We start from the raw sequence: 13,416 nt of genomic DNA, 5'->3' as shown, positions 1-13,416 counted from the left end.
GCACCATCATCTTTCTTCACCACATTTGCTTATGCACCCATTTGTCTTCAGCAATCGTATCATGGAGGTGAGTACACAATGCTATGATTTTTTTGTTCTTTGATGCCTGACAACTGATCCTTTCGGTGCCTTGTGATCACACAGACTGGTGTGTTCTTCCACGGGCTCTGTTTCTTTTGTGATGGGTCTGTTGAGTTTTTCAATATCAGTCTGCATTAAATTTGAGTGGGTGATATATTTCTAGGTAATTTCATTTCTTTTAGATTTTCAAATTTGTTTGAATACCATTTTTTAATGGTGTGCTATTATTCTTTTTATTTCACCTAGATCTGTTGTAATATAAACTACTTCATCTCTTATTCTAGATATTTGCATCTTTTCTTTTCTTTTTTTTTTTAATTTGTTAACTTTGTCAGTGGTTTGTCTATTTTTTTAATCCTTTCAAAGAACCAGCTTTTGGTCTTGTTGATTTTTTCATTGATTTTTTGGGTTTGTGTTCCATTTTGTTTATTTTGGTTTTGATCCTTATGATTGATTTCCTTCTATTTTGGGGGGAGGGTTGTGTTATGTTGTTGTCCTTGTTCCAGTTCTTGAAGGTGTTGTGTTGAGGTATTGACATTGAATTCCTCCCCCTTTTTTATGTGTATGTTGATTGCTGTACGTTGGCTTCTGTTGTGTCCCAAAGGTTATCATTATCGTTTTTCTCAGGAATTTTTTTCTTTCCTCTTTTATTTGCCTTATTACCCAAGCATTTTTTAGTATTATATTGTTCTATCTCCATGTGTTTATCTTTGTGTTTCTGTTAGTTTTATTGTTGATTTCTAATTTTATAGCATGTGAGATTGTAGGACCTAGATTTTTTAAAAAGTTGCTGATGTGTTCTCTATGTTGTTTATTTTTTAGAATGTTTTATGTGTATACCTATGGTGTTTTTGTTGCATGTGTTGTTCTGTATATTTCTATGAGGTCAGTTTTGTTGATTGTGTTGAGCTTTTTGTGTCTTAATAGAGTTGTTGTTATTGTTTCAATGTTCTGTCTTTCCGGAAAGTAGCATATTAAAGTCTCCTGTTCTTATTGTTGAGGTGTTTATATCCTTTTCAATTTGGTGGTGATTCAATTGATGTGTTTTGAGGACCTTTCATTGGGTGCATATATGTGTAGCATAGTTAATTTTTCTTGGACAATTACTCCCATCATCATTATGTACTGTCCGTTCTTGTCTCTTATTATGTTGTTTTCCTTGAAGTCTCTTTTCTCAGAGATTAATATTGCTACCCCTGCTTTCTTTTGGTTGTTGTTTGCTGTTATGCTTTTGTCCAGCTTCTGATTTTTAGCCTGTTCGTATTTATGTTTGTGAGGTGTGTTTCTGGTAGGCAGCATGCGGATTAAATTTGTTTGTTTTACTCATTCTATTACTCTCTTTCCGTTTACTAATGTATTTAGTCCATTAGCATCCAGTAAGATTATTGATATATATATGTATATATATACACACATATATACATATATATGAAAGTAACAAATATATATATATGTATATATATTTGTTACTTTCATTTTGCTTTGTATCTGTGCCTTTTATGTATGAGTGTGTATGTGAGTTGTGTTTTGTTTCTCTGTTCTTCCTGTATTATTTTATTGATTTGGGTGTTGCTCTCTGTGTTGGTTGTTGTGAGGAATTTTCTTGTATATTGGTTTCAGGTTTGTGTGTTGATGCTGATGTTTTGGTCATAGTACTTCATTGAGTATTTTTTGTAGTATTGATCTTGTTTTATTTTCTCCTTGTGTTGGAATACTTTAGTTTCTCCGTCCTACTTGAGTGATATCTTTTTCTGGGTATAAGATTGTAGGTTGACATTTTTCTTTCTTTAATACTCTGCATATGTCACTCCATTGTCGTCTTGCCTGCATGGTGTCTGCTGAGAAATCTGAGGTTATTCTAATTACTGACCCTTTGTATGTACTTTGATTTCCACCCCCCTATGGCTGCTCTTAGAATTTTTTCCTTGTCATTGAGGTTAGAAATCTTGACTATAGTATGCCAGGGAGTTTTCCTTCTGGAATCTGTCCAGATTGGGGTTCTTTTGGCTTCCTGGTTAATTATCTTTACATCCTTTAGTCATTGAGGACAGTTTTCTTACAGGAGTTCTTGGACTATTCTCTTTGTGGACCTTTTTATTCCTCTTCTGAAATCTCTACTAGACACAGGTTGTTCCTCTTGATTGTGTCCCACATTGTTCTCAAGCTTTTCTTGGTCTCTTTTGTATTTTTGTTATTTGTTTGTCTTTTTGACTGGAGTCTATAGATTTACATTCAAGCTCACTAACTCAGGTTTACATCCCTTCAATTCTGTTTCTCTATTCTTTTATAGTACTGTAACTCTGCTGTTGTGGTGTTTGACTTTTGTGTTTCTGCCTTTCAGGCATATAGTGAAGTTTCTAGCTTTTCTTTAAAATTTGTTTTCCTTTCAGACTCTTCGTTCATCTGTGTATTAGTGCAATCATGTTCCCTTAAATCCCTTTTCTGGTATTTCCATATCCTTTTCACTTTCCAGCATTTCATTTAGGTCTGGTTGTATCCAGTTATTTGTTTCAGTTTCTCTGTTTTGTGTGTTTGTGTTTGTGTGTGTGTGTGTGTGTGTGAACCGATACCTTCTGTTCTTGACATTTTGGTGTAGTTATTAAGGGGCATTGTGTAGGGGGTGTTATATAGGATTAGTTAATTCTGGTAGGTGGTGCAGTAGAGTGGTAATAGACACTTTATATTAAATATCAGCAGGAGAGTGTTAGATTAAGTGTTAGGGGAGGACATAAAAAAGTGAAAAAGGATGTGTTAAAGGAGAGAGAAATATAGGAAAAGGTAAGAAGAAAAGAGAGGGGTCATGTAGTGTTAATTGGTAGGTTAAAAGAAAGGATATTATACCTGAAAAATGCCTCTTTGCAATGATGGAGGAATGGGTAATAATATTTAATTTAAAAAATAAAAAAATTTCACAGTCGTTTCACCTTTTGGTTTCATGATTAATGAGAAGAAAAGAAAGACCAAAAACAGACTGGGGAAAAAGGGCTATGAAATAAGTTTAAATATTAGAAATAAAGATAGAAAAGGCAATAGGCAAAACTATTAAAAATAATAATAGGAAAAAATAATACTAAAGTAAGAAATGGAAAAACTGTTAGTATATGTTTATTTGGGCTCTAAGCTTTTCCCAGGAACGTTTTCTCTGGTGTGGGTGCTAACTTGTGTATTGATGATTTTTGAGGGACTGGAAAACAAACACCTTAACTTTAAAGCAAAAATAAATAAATAAAGTAATGATATTTTTTTCTAATTCCTTATGCATACCAATAAATGGGAAGTCCTGATTAAAGAGTGGGAGGGCATAGGAATGATAGAACACAGAACAAAAACAATACCAACAAAAGAACAGCTAGGGTCTAGACCTTCTCCTGGGGGAAGTCAGGCTGTGTTGCATAGAGGTCTTTTAAGCAGTTGGGACAGTGTCTGGTAGTATGTTGTTTACTACCTTGTGGTCTTTTAGGAAGTGCTGAGATTAAGGGTAGGGGAATTATTTTGATGTCTGGTAAGGCTTAAATTCCTGTAGTCTTATGATTTAAGTTAATTATCTTAAAGGAATAGACCTCTGGTATTTAGGTGAGAGGGGACAAGGTTTGCTCTTTTCAGATGATGGTGGTGACCAAGTGGGGGTGGAGAGTAGATATATACCTACCACCTACCTAGGTAGTCTAGGAGGAAGGAAAGAAGCAATAACCTACTCAGAGAGCAGGTTGATTATCTGATTGGCTTGAGGTGCTGACCAGGGGCTGGTGTCATGGGCCAGCTGGTAAATAGTTATGCTTATTCAATATGTCAGCTGGGTGTGGCTTCTGGGCCCTGAGACTTTTTTTCTTTGTTTCTAGACCAAACTCCCTGCCTTTGTTTTGTAAAACTGCTTTTGTAGTTTCTACTTTTATTGTTATGCTTATACCTTATTAATGGGCTATGTGTGTGTTAACTGCTACCCAAAGAAGTTTTTAAAAATAAACAAATGCCTGCTAGTGGCAGTACCTTTTGAGTGTCTTAAAATAGGTGGCCTATGCAGAGGTCTACCACAGGAAAGGGATTAGTTTTGTCACATGGCGCTGGTATTCCCCCAGCTGTGTGGAGAGTTAATTCATTCACTATTTACACCTGCTCCAGGCTGCCCTGTAGAGTTATCTCCTCAATGCTCAGTAGGATGTGCTACCCCTGATATTGGGGAGTTAGGGTTTGTAGATTATCACATCATAGCTCCCTTGTGTTGGACTGAGTCAAGCCTATTTTTATTTATGTCTGCCCCAGGCTGGTCCTGTAGAGCTATGTACCTGAAGCTTGGCCAGTCATCCACCCTAGCTAGCTCATGGACCTGGAAAATCAGTTGGGAGAGTTGGGAATCTGTGCTCTTCCAGCTAATGCTGAGGGCTGATGACAAAGGGGAGTTTATCAGCAGACATGTCTGCTTCTTTATTTGAAGAAATTTGTATTACTTATCTTTATGCTGAGAATCTTTTGGTCTGGAAGTGTAGGATACCCCTCACTGTGGCCCTTCTCTGGGAAGTCTCTCCCTGGTGTGCTACTAGGTCTCCATCTTGCTCCACCATTTTCCTTTGCATCTCAGTGGACGTTTGAAAGTCTATTCACAAGAAATGTTACTCACGCAAGAACCACAAAAAGCCCACCTGGCTGCTGTTCTTCCTGTGCCCCAAGTTATACTAAGGTGTCCATTTGGAATGATACTGGTGATGAGGAGTCCTGAAACGAAAGTTCTACTGCTCCTTGAGTATTCAGCCTTTCCTAGCCCCTCAAGAGCAGACTTGAGAGATTGAGGAGAATGTGCTGGATTTCATTTTAGGGAGGAAGAGGTAAATAATGGGAGGAAGACACCAACATATTTATTAAGGATGTGCCCAGGAAATAAGCAATTGACAGTTTTACGGTGAACTCTAATACATTTGTAATTCTACCCCTTAGAAAGCACAACAAACCACCACCCAAACCCTTTGCTGATGAGTTCATTTTGATTCACAATGACACTATAGTACAGCAAAGAATTTACTCTCAGGGTTACCAAGATTGTAATCATTATGGAAGCAGACTGCCACATCGTTCTCCCACAGAACTGTTGATGAGTTCAAATCACTAACCTTTCAATTAGCAAACACTTCATAATTATGCCAAGAGTACAACTTAGAGAGTTCATTATACATTTTTTTTTTCTCTTGATGAAGCCATGCTCTGCAACATGACTTCATGTTTGCTCCATGGCCCTCCAGTGTTACCAGTACCAGTTGCTGTCAAGTAAACACTGACAACTAGTGACCTTAAGAGTGTCATCAGAGTAGAATTGTGCTCCATGGTGTTTTCAATGGCTGATTTAAATCATTTTATCGGGGACTCATACAGCTCTTATCACAATCCATCCATCCATCCATATACAAACACATTTGTACATTTGTTGCCATCATCATTTTCAAAACATTTTCTTTCTACTTGAGCCCTTGGTATCAGCTCCTCCTTTTTTCCTCTGCCTCCTCTACCCACCCTCTCTCATGAACCTCTGATAATTTATAATATCTTTTCATGTCTTACACTGATCCATGTCTCCTTTCATCCACTTTTTGGTTGTCCATCCCCCAGGGAGGGGATTATATGTAGATCATTGTGATCAGTTTCCCCTTTTTCCACCCCACCCCCTTCTCCTTACCCTCTTGGTATCTCTACTCTCATTATTCGCCCTGAGGGGTTATCTGTCCTGGATTCCCTGTGTTTCCAGCTCTTATCTCTTCCCATTTACTTGTTCTGGTCTAGCCTGATTTGGGTAGAATTGGGATCATGATAGTGGGGGTGGGGAGGAAGCATTAAAGAACTAAAGGGAAGTTCATAAGTGTTATACTGCACCCTGACTGGCTTGTGTCTTCCTTGTGACCCTTGTGTCAGGAGATGTCCAGTTGTCAACAGATGGGCTTTGGGTCTCCACTCTGAACTCCCCTTAATTCACATTGATATGATGTTTTTGTTCTGGGTCTTTGATGCCTGATAACAATGGCTGATTTTTTTTCCAATTCCACAATATAATTCTTTTTTTTAATAATCATTTTATTAGGTGCTCATACAACTCATCACAATCCATACATGCATCATTTGTGTCCAGCACATTAGTACATATGTTGACTTCATCATTCTCACAACACCTGCTTTCTACTTGAGCCCTTGGTGTCGGCTCCTCTTTTTTTCCCCCTCATTCCCCCCTCCCTCTTGATAATTTATAAATTATTATTATTTTATCATATCTTACACCATCCGACGTTTCCCTCACCCACTTCTCTGCTGTCCGTCCCCCAGGAAGGAGGTTATATGTAGACCTTGTCATCTGTTTCCCCCTTTCTCCCTCACCTTCCCTCCACCCTCCCGATATCACCACTAATGATGAAATATACAATTTTCCTCTAGTTCTTAAATGCTTCCCACCCACCCCCACTACCATGATCCCAATGGCTGGTTTTTGCAAGCAAATTCCAAAACTTTTTTTTCAGGAGCACCTCTAGGTGGACTCCAAGTTTTCAATTAGTATTAATAAGCTTTAAACATTTACACTACTTGTTGAATGTAGCCCCTGCTTATGCACCCATGACCCACAGCCAGATTCCACCAGTTCATAGTAGAAATCACTGACTTCCATTTCTTCCCAGGAAATGCCAGCTGCTATGATATTGGCCTTTAAGATGGTTCCTTGTGCATGTGCAATGCATTTTTAAATCTGAGCTATTAAAACTAATTTGCATAGCATTGTCCAAGATTTGTTCACAGAACTAAATAAAACTTTAAAAAACAAAGTCTATCAGTTCAGAAATGGATATTGATTTATATTTTTGGCCATCTAAAATAAACCACGTGGTCAAGCCCTATAGAATTGGTTATTAAGATTGGCTGTGGTTTCAATTCACTGCCATTGAGTCTATTTTGACTTATAGCAACACTTAGCTGTCTTCATAGCTTACCTACGTAAGCCCTCCATTATTAATGGATCATTTGGATCTTTTTTCCTCTGGATCCCTCATGCTCCTGGGTAAATCCTGTGCTGGGAAATAGTATAAAAAATGGTAATTTTCAGGACTGTGCATGTCCTTGGTTGACCATAAATTGTGTGGCATAAGTTACAGTTTTGGATTAGTGTGTCTCACCGTGAGACTTCAGCTTATGCCTATCACTTACTCATTGTGATCTTGAGTCTTCTGTCCTGACTGACTCAGCACAGCCAGAATCTAGTGACACTGCTTTAGGTGAAGTTCATCATCCTTTACCCCTACCCCCACACTAAACCTCTCTCCTGGTCAACTGAGGACCTCTCCCATACTCCTCCACAATGTATCCAGAGGGACCTCATATTGACTGAAGCCTTCTCTGCCATGGAGACACAGAAACAGAAATTTTCAAGCCTATATGCTTTCCAAGTCCCTGAGCAGTGCAAATGGTTAAAATACTTGGCTTTTAACCAAAAGGTTGGCAGTTTGAATCCACCCAGAGGCACCTCAAAAGAAAAACCTGGCAATCTACTTAAAAAAAAATCAGCACTGAAAACCATCTGATGCATAGTTCTACCCTGGCACACATCGGGGCCCAATGAGTCAGAATTGACCCAATGGTTTTTGTTTGTTTTGCCCAATGTTCTTTCCCTTCTACCACCATCATCATAAATTAAAATTCAGAGACTTGGATTGCATCCTGGGCATGTCCCATTTACTTGGCTGTGAAATGTTGAACATGTGACTTCAAAAATGGAGGTTCCGGGAGATTTCTGCAAAGATACATAGAAGAAACTGGACTATGTGAAAATCAGGTGAGCTTAGACAAGAATACTCACACACAAAAACAAGAAACAAAGAACCTCGCTGCCATCAAGTTGATTCCAACTCATAGAGACCCTATAGGACAGAGAAGATCTCTCTTTCTGGGTTTCTGAGACTAACTCTTCACAGGAGTAGAACGCCTCACCTTTCTCCAGTAGACTAGCTCGAGGTTTCAAAGTATGGATCTCTTTGTCAGCAACCCAACGCATAACCCACACACCATCAGGACTCCTCAATGGAATACTACACATCTTTAAAGAGTAATGATTAAACCGTGAGATACTGCAAGGCATGGATGGACTTAGAGGACTTTATGCTGAGGGAAGTTAGTCAAGCACAAAGGATGAATATTTCATGAGATCATTGTAAAAGGAAAAAAATCAAGATAAAGGCTTTTCATACCCCAGGCGATAGACTTTGATCACGACTAAGGGTGGGAGGGGAAGAGAAGAGAGGGAGAGCAAGGACAGAGGGTAGATAGGTGTGAACTAAGATGAAAATATTCTACAAGAGGAAGAAGACGAGAAGTAGGGGTCCGGGCAGGCTATTAGGTAGTTTGATAATTTGCAAAATATAAAAAATGATGATTTGAATGTCAACCCCAGTTAATTCACAATAAAAAGTTGAAAAAAAATTGGTGAGATTATATCAGGCCATGTATCTGTTAGATAGTGATTTACATTTGTTGCATTGTTCCAATCAGTAACCATGAGCCAGACCTTTTACTGGGTCCTCCATTTTAAAAAAGAAGTATTTATTCACTATTTAAATAAATTAATCAATTTAGATAAATCAATTTAAACAATTCTTAAGTTAACCTGATGAATCAGATACTAATCAAACACTTCCAGGACAGCGACTTTTTAGTTGTAACATTTAGAATTTGGGAAATTGCCTAAGAAATAGCATCAGAGTGGAGTTTGAATTCTTGAGAATATGAATCTCAAATGGAAGATTTGTGGGTGTCATGGAGCCCCATAGAGATATTTCTGAATGGGGATCCCTTTGGCATTCCTCTGATCATGTGGTATGAACAGACATCATGTTCCTTCTAAGAGCTGCATTGCTAGCTTTCAATCTTAGAATGTTTTCAATAATTAAAGCTACAATAAATTCTACTTCTCATCTCTATTCAATAGTATCTCTCCCCAAACTACTTCACTGGAATTTTCAAAAGTCCTGAAAATACTTTGGAGAAATAACTTTTCTTCTCTCACCCTCTATCTCTGATGTTACTCCAAGACCACTTTCCCAAACACTAGCTGGCGGAAGCAGATCTAATGCAGATGCGGAGGGAGAGGCAACCGCTCCCCATCAATCAATTCTAACTGTGTTCAAACATGTTCAGTATGTGGGCTCCTTGATCACTTTCACTGTGTGGGACACGAAATGCAGGGAAATGATTATTGGCACAAAAGGGGAAGGCTGTAAATCTTCAAATCAGATACAGGACAGATTGGAACAATATGGGTTCTCCAAGGTTGCCATGATAATGTCCCTAATAACTCTTCTTGGGCAAAAAGGCAATCTGCTTTCAATCAATCTCTCTTTTTCTGAGTAAAAATACCAATTATGTTGAAGGAAGGTTTCACACACACCCCTTCCTTTTTGATAAAGACTGGTCTCCACCCCAGAAATCATGCTATAGCTAAAAGATATATTTTCAATTGTCTAGAGTAGCATTGGGTAACTAGCACCAAATGAGAAAATGTATATATATATCCTTTTTCTGCTTTCTTGCCAGCATTTGTCTACTTAAGAGAAGTGAAAGCTAATTAAAGACTTAAGGGATATTATTGATTACATTGGAATATGCTTTATTGTACCCCACACATTTTCCGCTAAGAGAAGCCTGGTTCCTTCTAATAAAAATAAATCAGCTGGCTGAGCTTTTGATTCAGGGTCAGAGGGGGAGCTGATCTCCTGTTCTTTCACTTCTCACACATCTTTCCCTGGATGAAGGATTTCAGAAGAGCAAGAGGGAATGTTAAAAGATACCCATTTACTTCTTTGCATACAAGATGGAAAGGATGCATATTTAGACCTTCCCAGCCATTGATTTGAGTTCAGCTTTGAATAATAACCAAGCTTATTCTGGTCCAAAACTTGGAACTTTACAATGCCTGGTACAATAGCAAGAGATTGGCAGGGTGTTCTTAACACTCAGTTTCCTTATCCATTGAATGGGGAAAAGTAACTTGGCCAGAATTGCAAACATCTTTGGTGGCAGAGCAAGATATCAGAGCTGGCACCCTTTGACATCTAGTCAACCGGAAGAAACCTGACTGTATATGTGTCCTGTTAGGGTGACTATCAGCAGGATTCATCTTCACCTTGATCTCAATCTTTAAAGTCTGTGGTAAGGAAGCATTAGAATTGTGCCAAGTAGCTCCATTGTTGGGTGTAGAGTAGTTGTGTCCAGAGGGAGATCTTGCTTTTGAATCACTTTCTGAGCACACTGAGCAAACTAAGAATCAGAAATTTTATTCAGTACATGAAAATTCATTTACATTTCATTTTGTCCAAAAAATGTACACACACCCCAAGAAACATTTTAATATATGACATGACAAGTGTATATATAACCTATGTGTTCAATTTATATTGTGTATTTTGATATACGCTGTATGTCACATCCACACAGTAAAGACAGAGTCACAGTCATGTAGGTTTCATGCTGAAAACCTAGATGGAAGTTATACAAGTGCCCTAAACCTTGCAGGTAGAGGCTAGAGAGCAGTGACCATGCTGAAATGCATCTTCTGAAGGAGTTCACTGAGATCCCCTCTTCCCCATGATGGCCTCCACTTGCCTGATTGCTAACTGCACCTCTGTAATAATAACAGTTCACCCTGGTGATATTATTAACTGCACCGTGCATATTATTGATTTACTCTTTGTTCTGCATGATTATCCTTTCCCCAGTGAGTGTACTGCATCATTCACACACACTTAGTCAAGCACCAAATTACAACAAAAGGGCAGGCTCTTGTAATGGCACCTAATGGAACATTGCATAAGCAATCATCACTGTCTTCTATTATGAACTGCCTCCAGCCAATGAGCACTCTGCCTGGTTGGGATGTGCGTGAAGCAATTAGGAAGTACAGGAGACCTGGCCATTCTAAATTTTACCCAGCACATTACCAAATTCCATATGCACCACCTGTCCATGCTTCTAAGACCAGCCAAGTATTCCACCCCTGTCACTATCAGCCTGAGTGAGCTAGAGATCTGCACTTAGCCCCTCCATAAGAAGCCAGTGAGTTTCCTAATCATCATTCAGTCCCTGCCTTGGTCTTGGGGATAACTCTGGTACCAAAGGGGTTAGTCAGAATTATGTAGCAAATATAAGCAAGTGGGCACAGTAGCTGCACAAAGAAAGCACCAGATTGGTCTCAAATATTGGAGGGACTGGTGCTGTTCTGGAAGAGGTTCTCATATTCTCAGGGAACACCGAATACCCATCTCTAAAATTCGAAGCCCAAACTACTCTAGAACAAAGTCATTGATTGATGCCTTCCTGACTTCTTCCCATCTTGGAAATCTCAGGCACCCTAAGGAAGTAGTCCTCTGGGGATGTGTGGACTTCCCGCCTGAGCTCCAATTCCATAGGCATCGCATTTAGCCCTGAGTAATGCTCACTTACTGTAAAGTGTTGGCCCCATTGTCAGAGGAGTTATGGCAGAAAAATGCAAAATTTTCTTTTTACTGCTTATGGCCAGCAGAGCCTATAATGTGTCAAGCTGCGCATTAGCCACCCTGATAAAAGTCTGCTCTCTTACACACAAAATCATCATTTCAGCAAGATTTGTTATCTCATTACCTGATAAGCTCTATGTCATAAACCAAGACTCATACAGTAAATCTCCCGGGAGGACACTATGTGGGCAGAGAGGGAGAGATATGAATCTGCAAGGGGCTTGATAATGCAGCATTTAAGTACAGGCATAATGTCACTTATTGTTAAATGCATAAAACCACTTGGCCAAATGGTTGGGCTTTTAATAAGATTTTGTGCAGCATCAGGTGAGGAGCCATATGCCTTTTCTGTCTAGGAGTAGCTAAGCATCTGCTAGCCCTCCTGCTTTGCCTAACAGCCCTCTCCAGAATGGAAGGTGGGATTTTTAGAGGCCAAAGGAGGGAATGGATGCTTCCTCTGCTGCTGCTGCTGCTGCTGCTGCTGCATGTCCTGTCTTGCCAGAGGGTGGGGTGCTGAGGCATCACTGGCCCCAGTGGATCTAACTTGCTCTTTTCCATGCAGGCACATTGTGGTCTGTGGACACATCACTCTGGAGAGTGTTTCCAATTTCCTGAAGGACTTTCTGCACAAGGATCGGGATGATGTCAATGTGGAGATTGTCTTTCTTCACAAGTAAGAGGCTCTTGGTGTTTATAAGCCCTCAAGTCAATCATATGCCCATCCCTAGGAATGAGAATGATGGTGGCCCGCATTGGGGGGCAAGGCAGAGTTGAGTAAGCTATCCTTTCCGCTGACATTGTTGGAGAGATGAATCTAGAACTAATGAAAAGGAAAGCAATCACTAGCTAAATGAGGAGAAGAGAGTCTGCCTCTGGGGAGGCATTCTGAGACCAAGAGTCTGCCTTCCTCTCTGAAAGAAATATTGGTGAGGTTCCTTATTGACTGTAGACATCATTGTAATCCCTCAGCAGCTTAGGTCTGTCATTTGATCCAGGTGGATGCAGCATCTGGCTGCAAGAGATGATTAGCTGTGTGTGGGCAATTTGAGGATGCGGGAATGAGATATTGAACAAATCAGATACATATCAAAGAGGGAGCAATATGTAAAGTTGTAACAACAACTTCCATTTCTAGAAATCTCCAGTATGAGGAGCTATGCTGCCTTCATTTCATTAGCAAAGGGAGTAAGTGCACATAGTCTGGACTCAAACAACTTAATTTGAATCTTGACTGAACAAGGTGCATAACCCTCTGACACTAGTTTCTACATACATAAAATGGAGAGATATCAATGGTTGCTAACTTGTTGGGTTGCTATGGGAATGAAGTAAATTAATCTATATAAAGTGTGCAACAGAGACCTTGAAGTGTTCAATAAATGTTAGATATTATCGTACGAGATTAAAGTGTACTGGGCAGCATGACTAATGTAGGAGGCAAGTCTTACCGTGATTTTACAGATATCGCCCAAGGTGCTTGAGGTTATTAGCTATGTCTCAGGGTACTTTGCTGAATGAGTGAAGCATTTGGGAACTCAGACATCTTGGCATAGGCAATACTATCTTCTCTTATAGAGATGGGTTATCATGGGGCCAAACTTGGTGCAGTGTTGTAAAGGCAAAATTCACATGGTGGTGCTGGCTCTACATGGTGTTAACTGCCTTGAGCTCAATGCTGAGAAATTAGAATCCTGGTTGGCTTCAGTGCAAATGTCTTGTTCTATAGGACCCTCTCTACCCAAATCTGCTCACAGAATGCCTTGGAACTTGGGGCTTCCCAGACTTCTGATTTGCCATCTTGTTTGAGAACTAACTTTTAAATTTTTTT

General features: G+C 39.4%; 1 protein-coding gene across 1 annotated transcript in view; it reads left to right on the top strand.

Moving 5' to 3' along the window:
- The window catches only part of KCNMA1 (potassium calcium-activated channel subfamily M alpha 1), a 1,099,869-nt gene that overhangs the window by 756,824 nt on the left and 329,629 nt on the right, over nt 1-13,416 (top strand). The window contains 1 exon segment of the mRNA XM_045291187.1: nt 12,151-12,261. Within this exon segment, the coding sequence (XP_045147122.1) occupies nt 12,151-12,261 (111 nt within the window).

This window comes from Echinops telfairi, unplaced genomic scaffold (assembly GCF_000313985.2).
Source record: "Echinops telfairi isolate 266 unplaced genomic scaffold, ASM31398v2 ScPeMD7_70;HRSCAF=299, whole genome shotgun sequence".
NCBI classification, from domain to species: Eukaryota; Metazoa; Chordata; class Mammalia; order Afrosoricida; family Tenrecidae; genus Echinops; species Echinops telfairi.
This window is presented reverse-complemented; position numbering and strand designations above follow the sequence as displayed.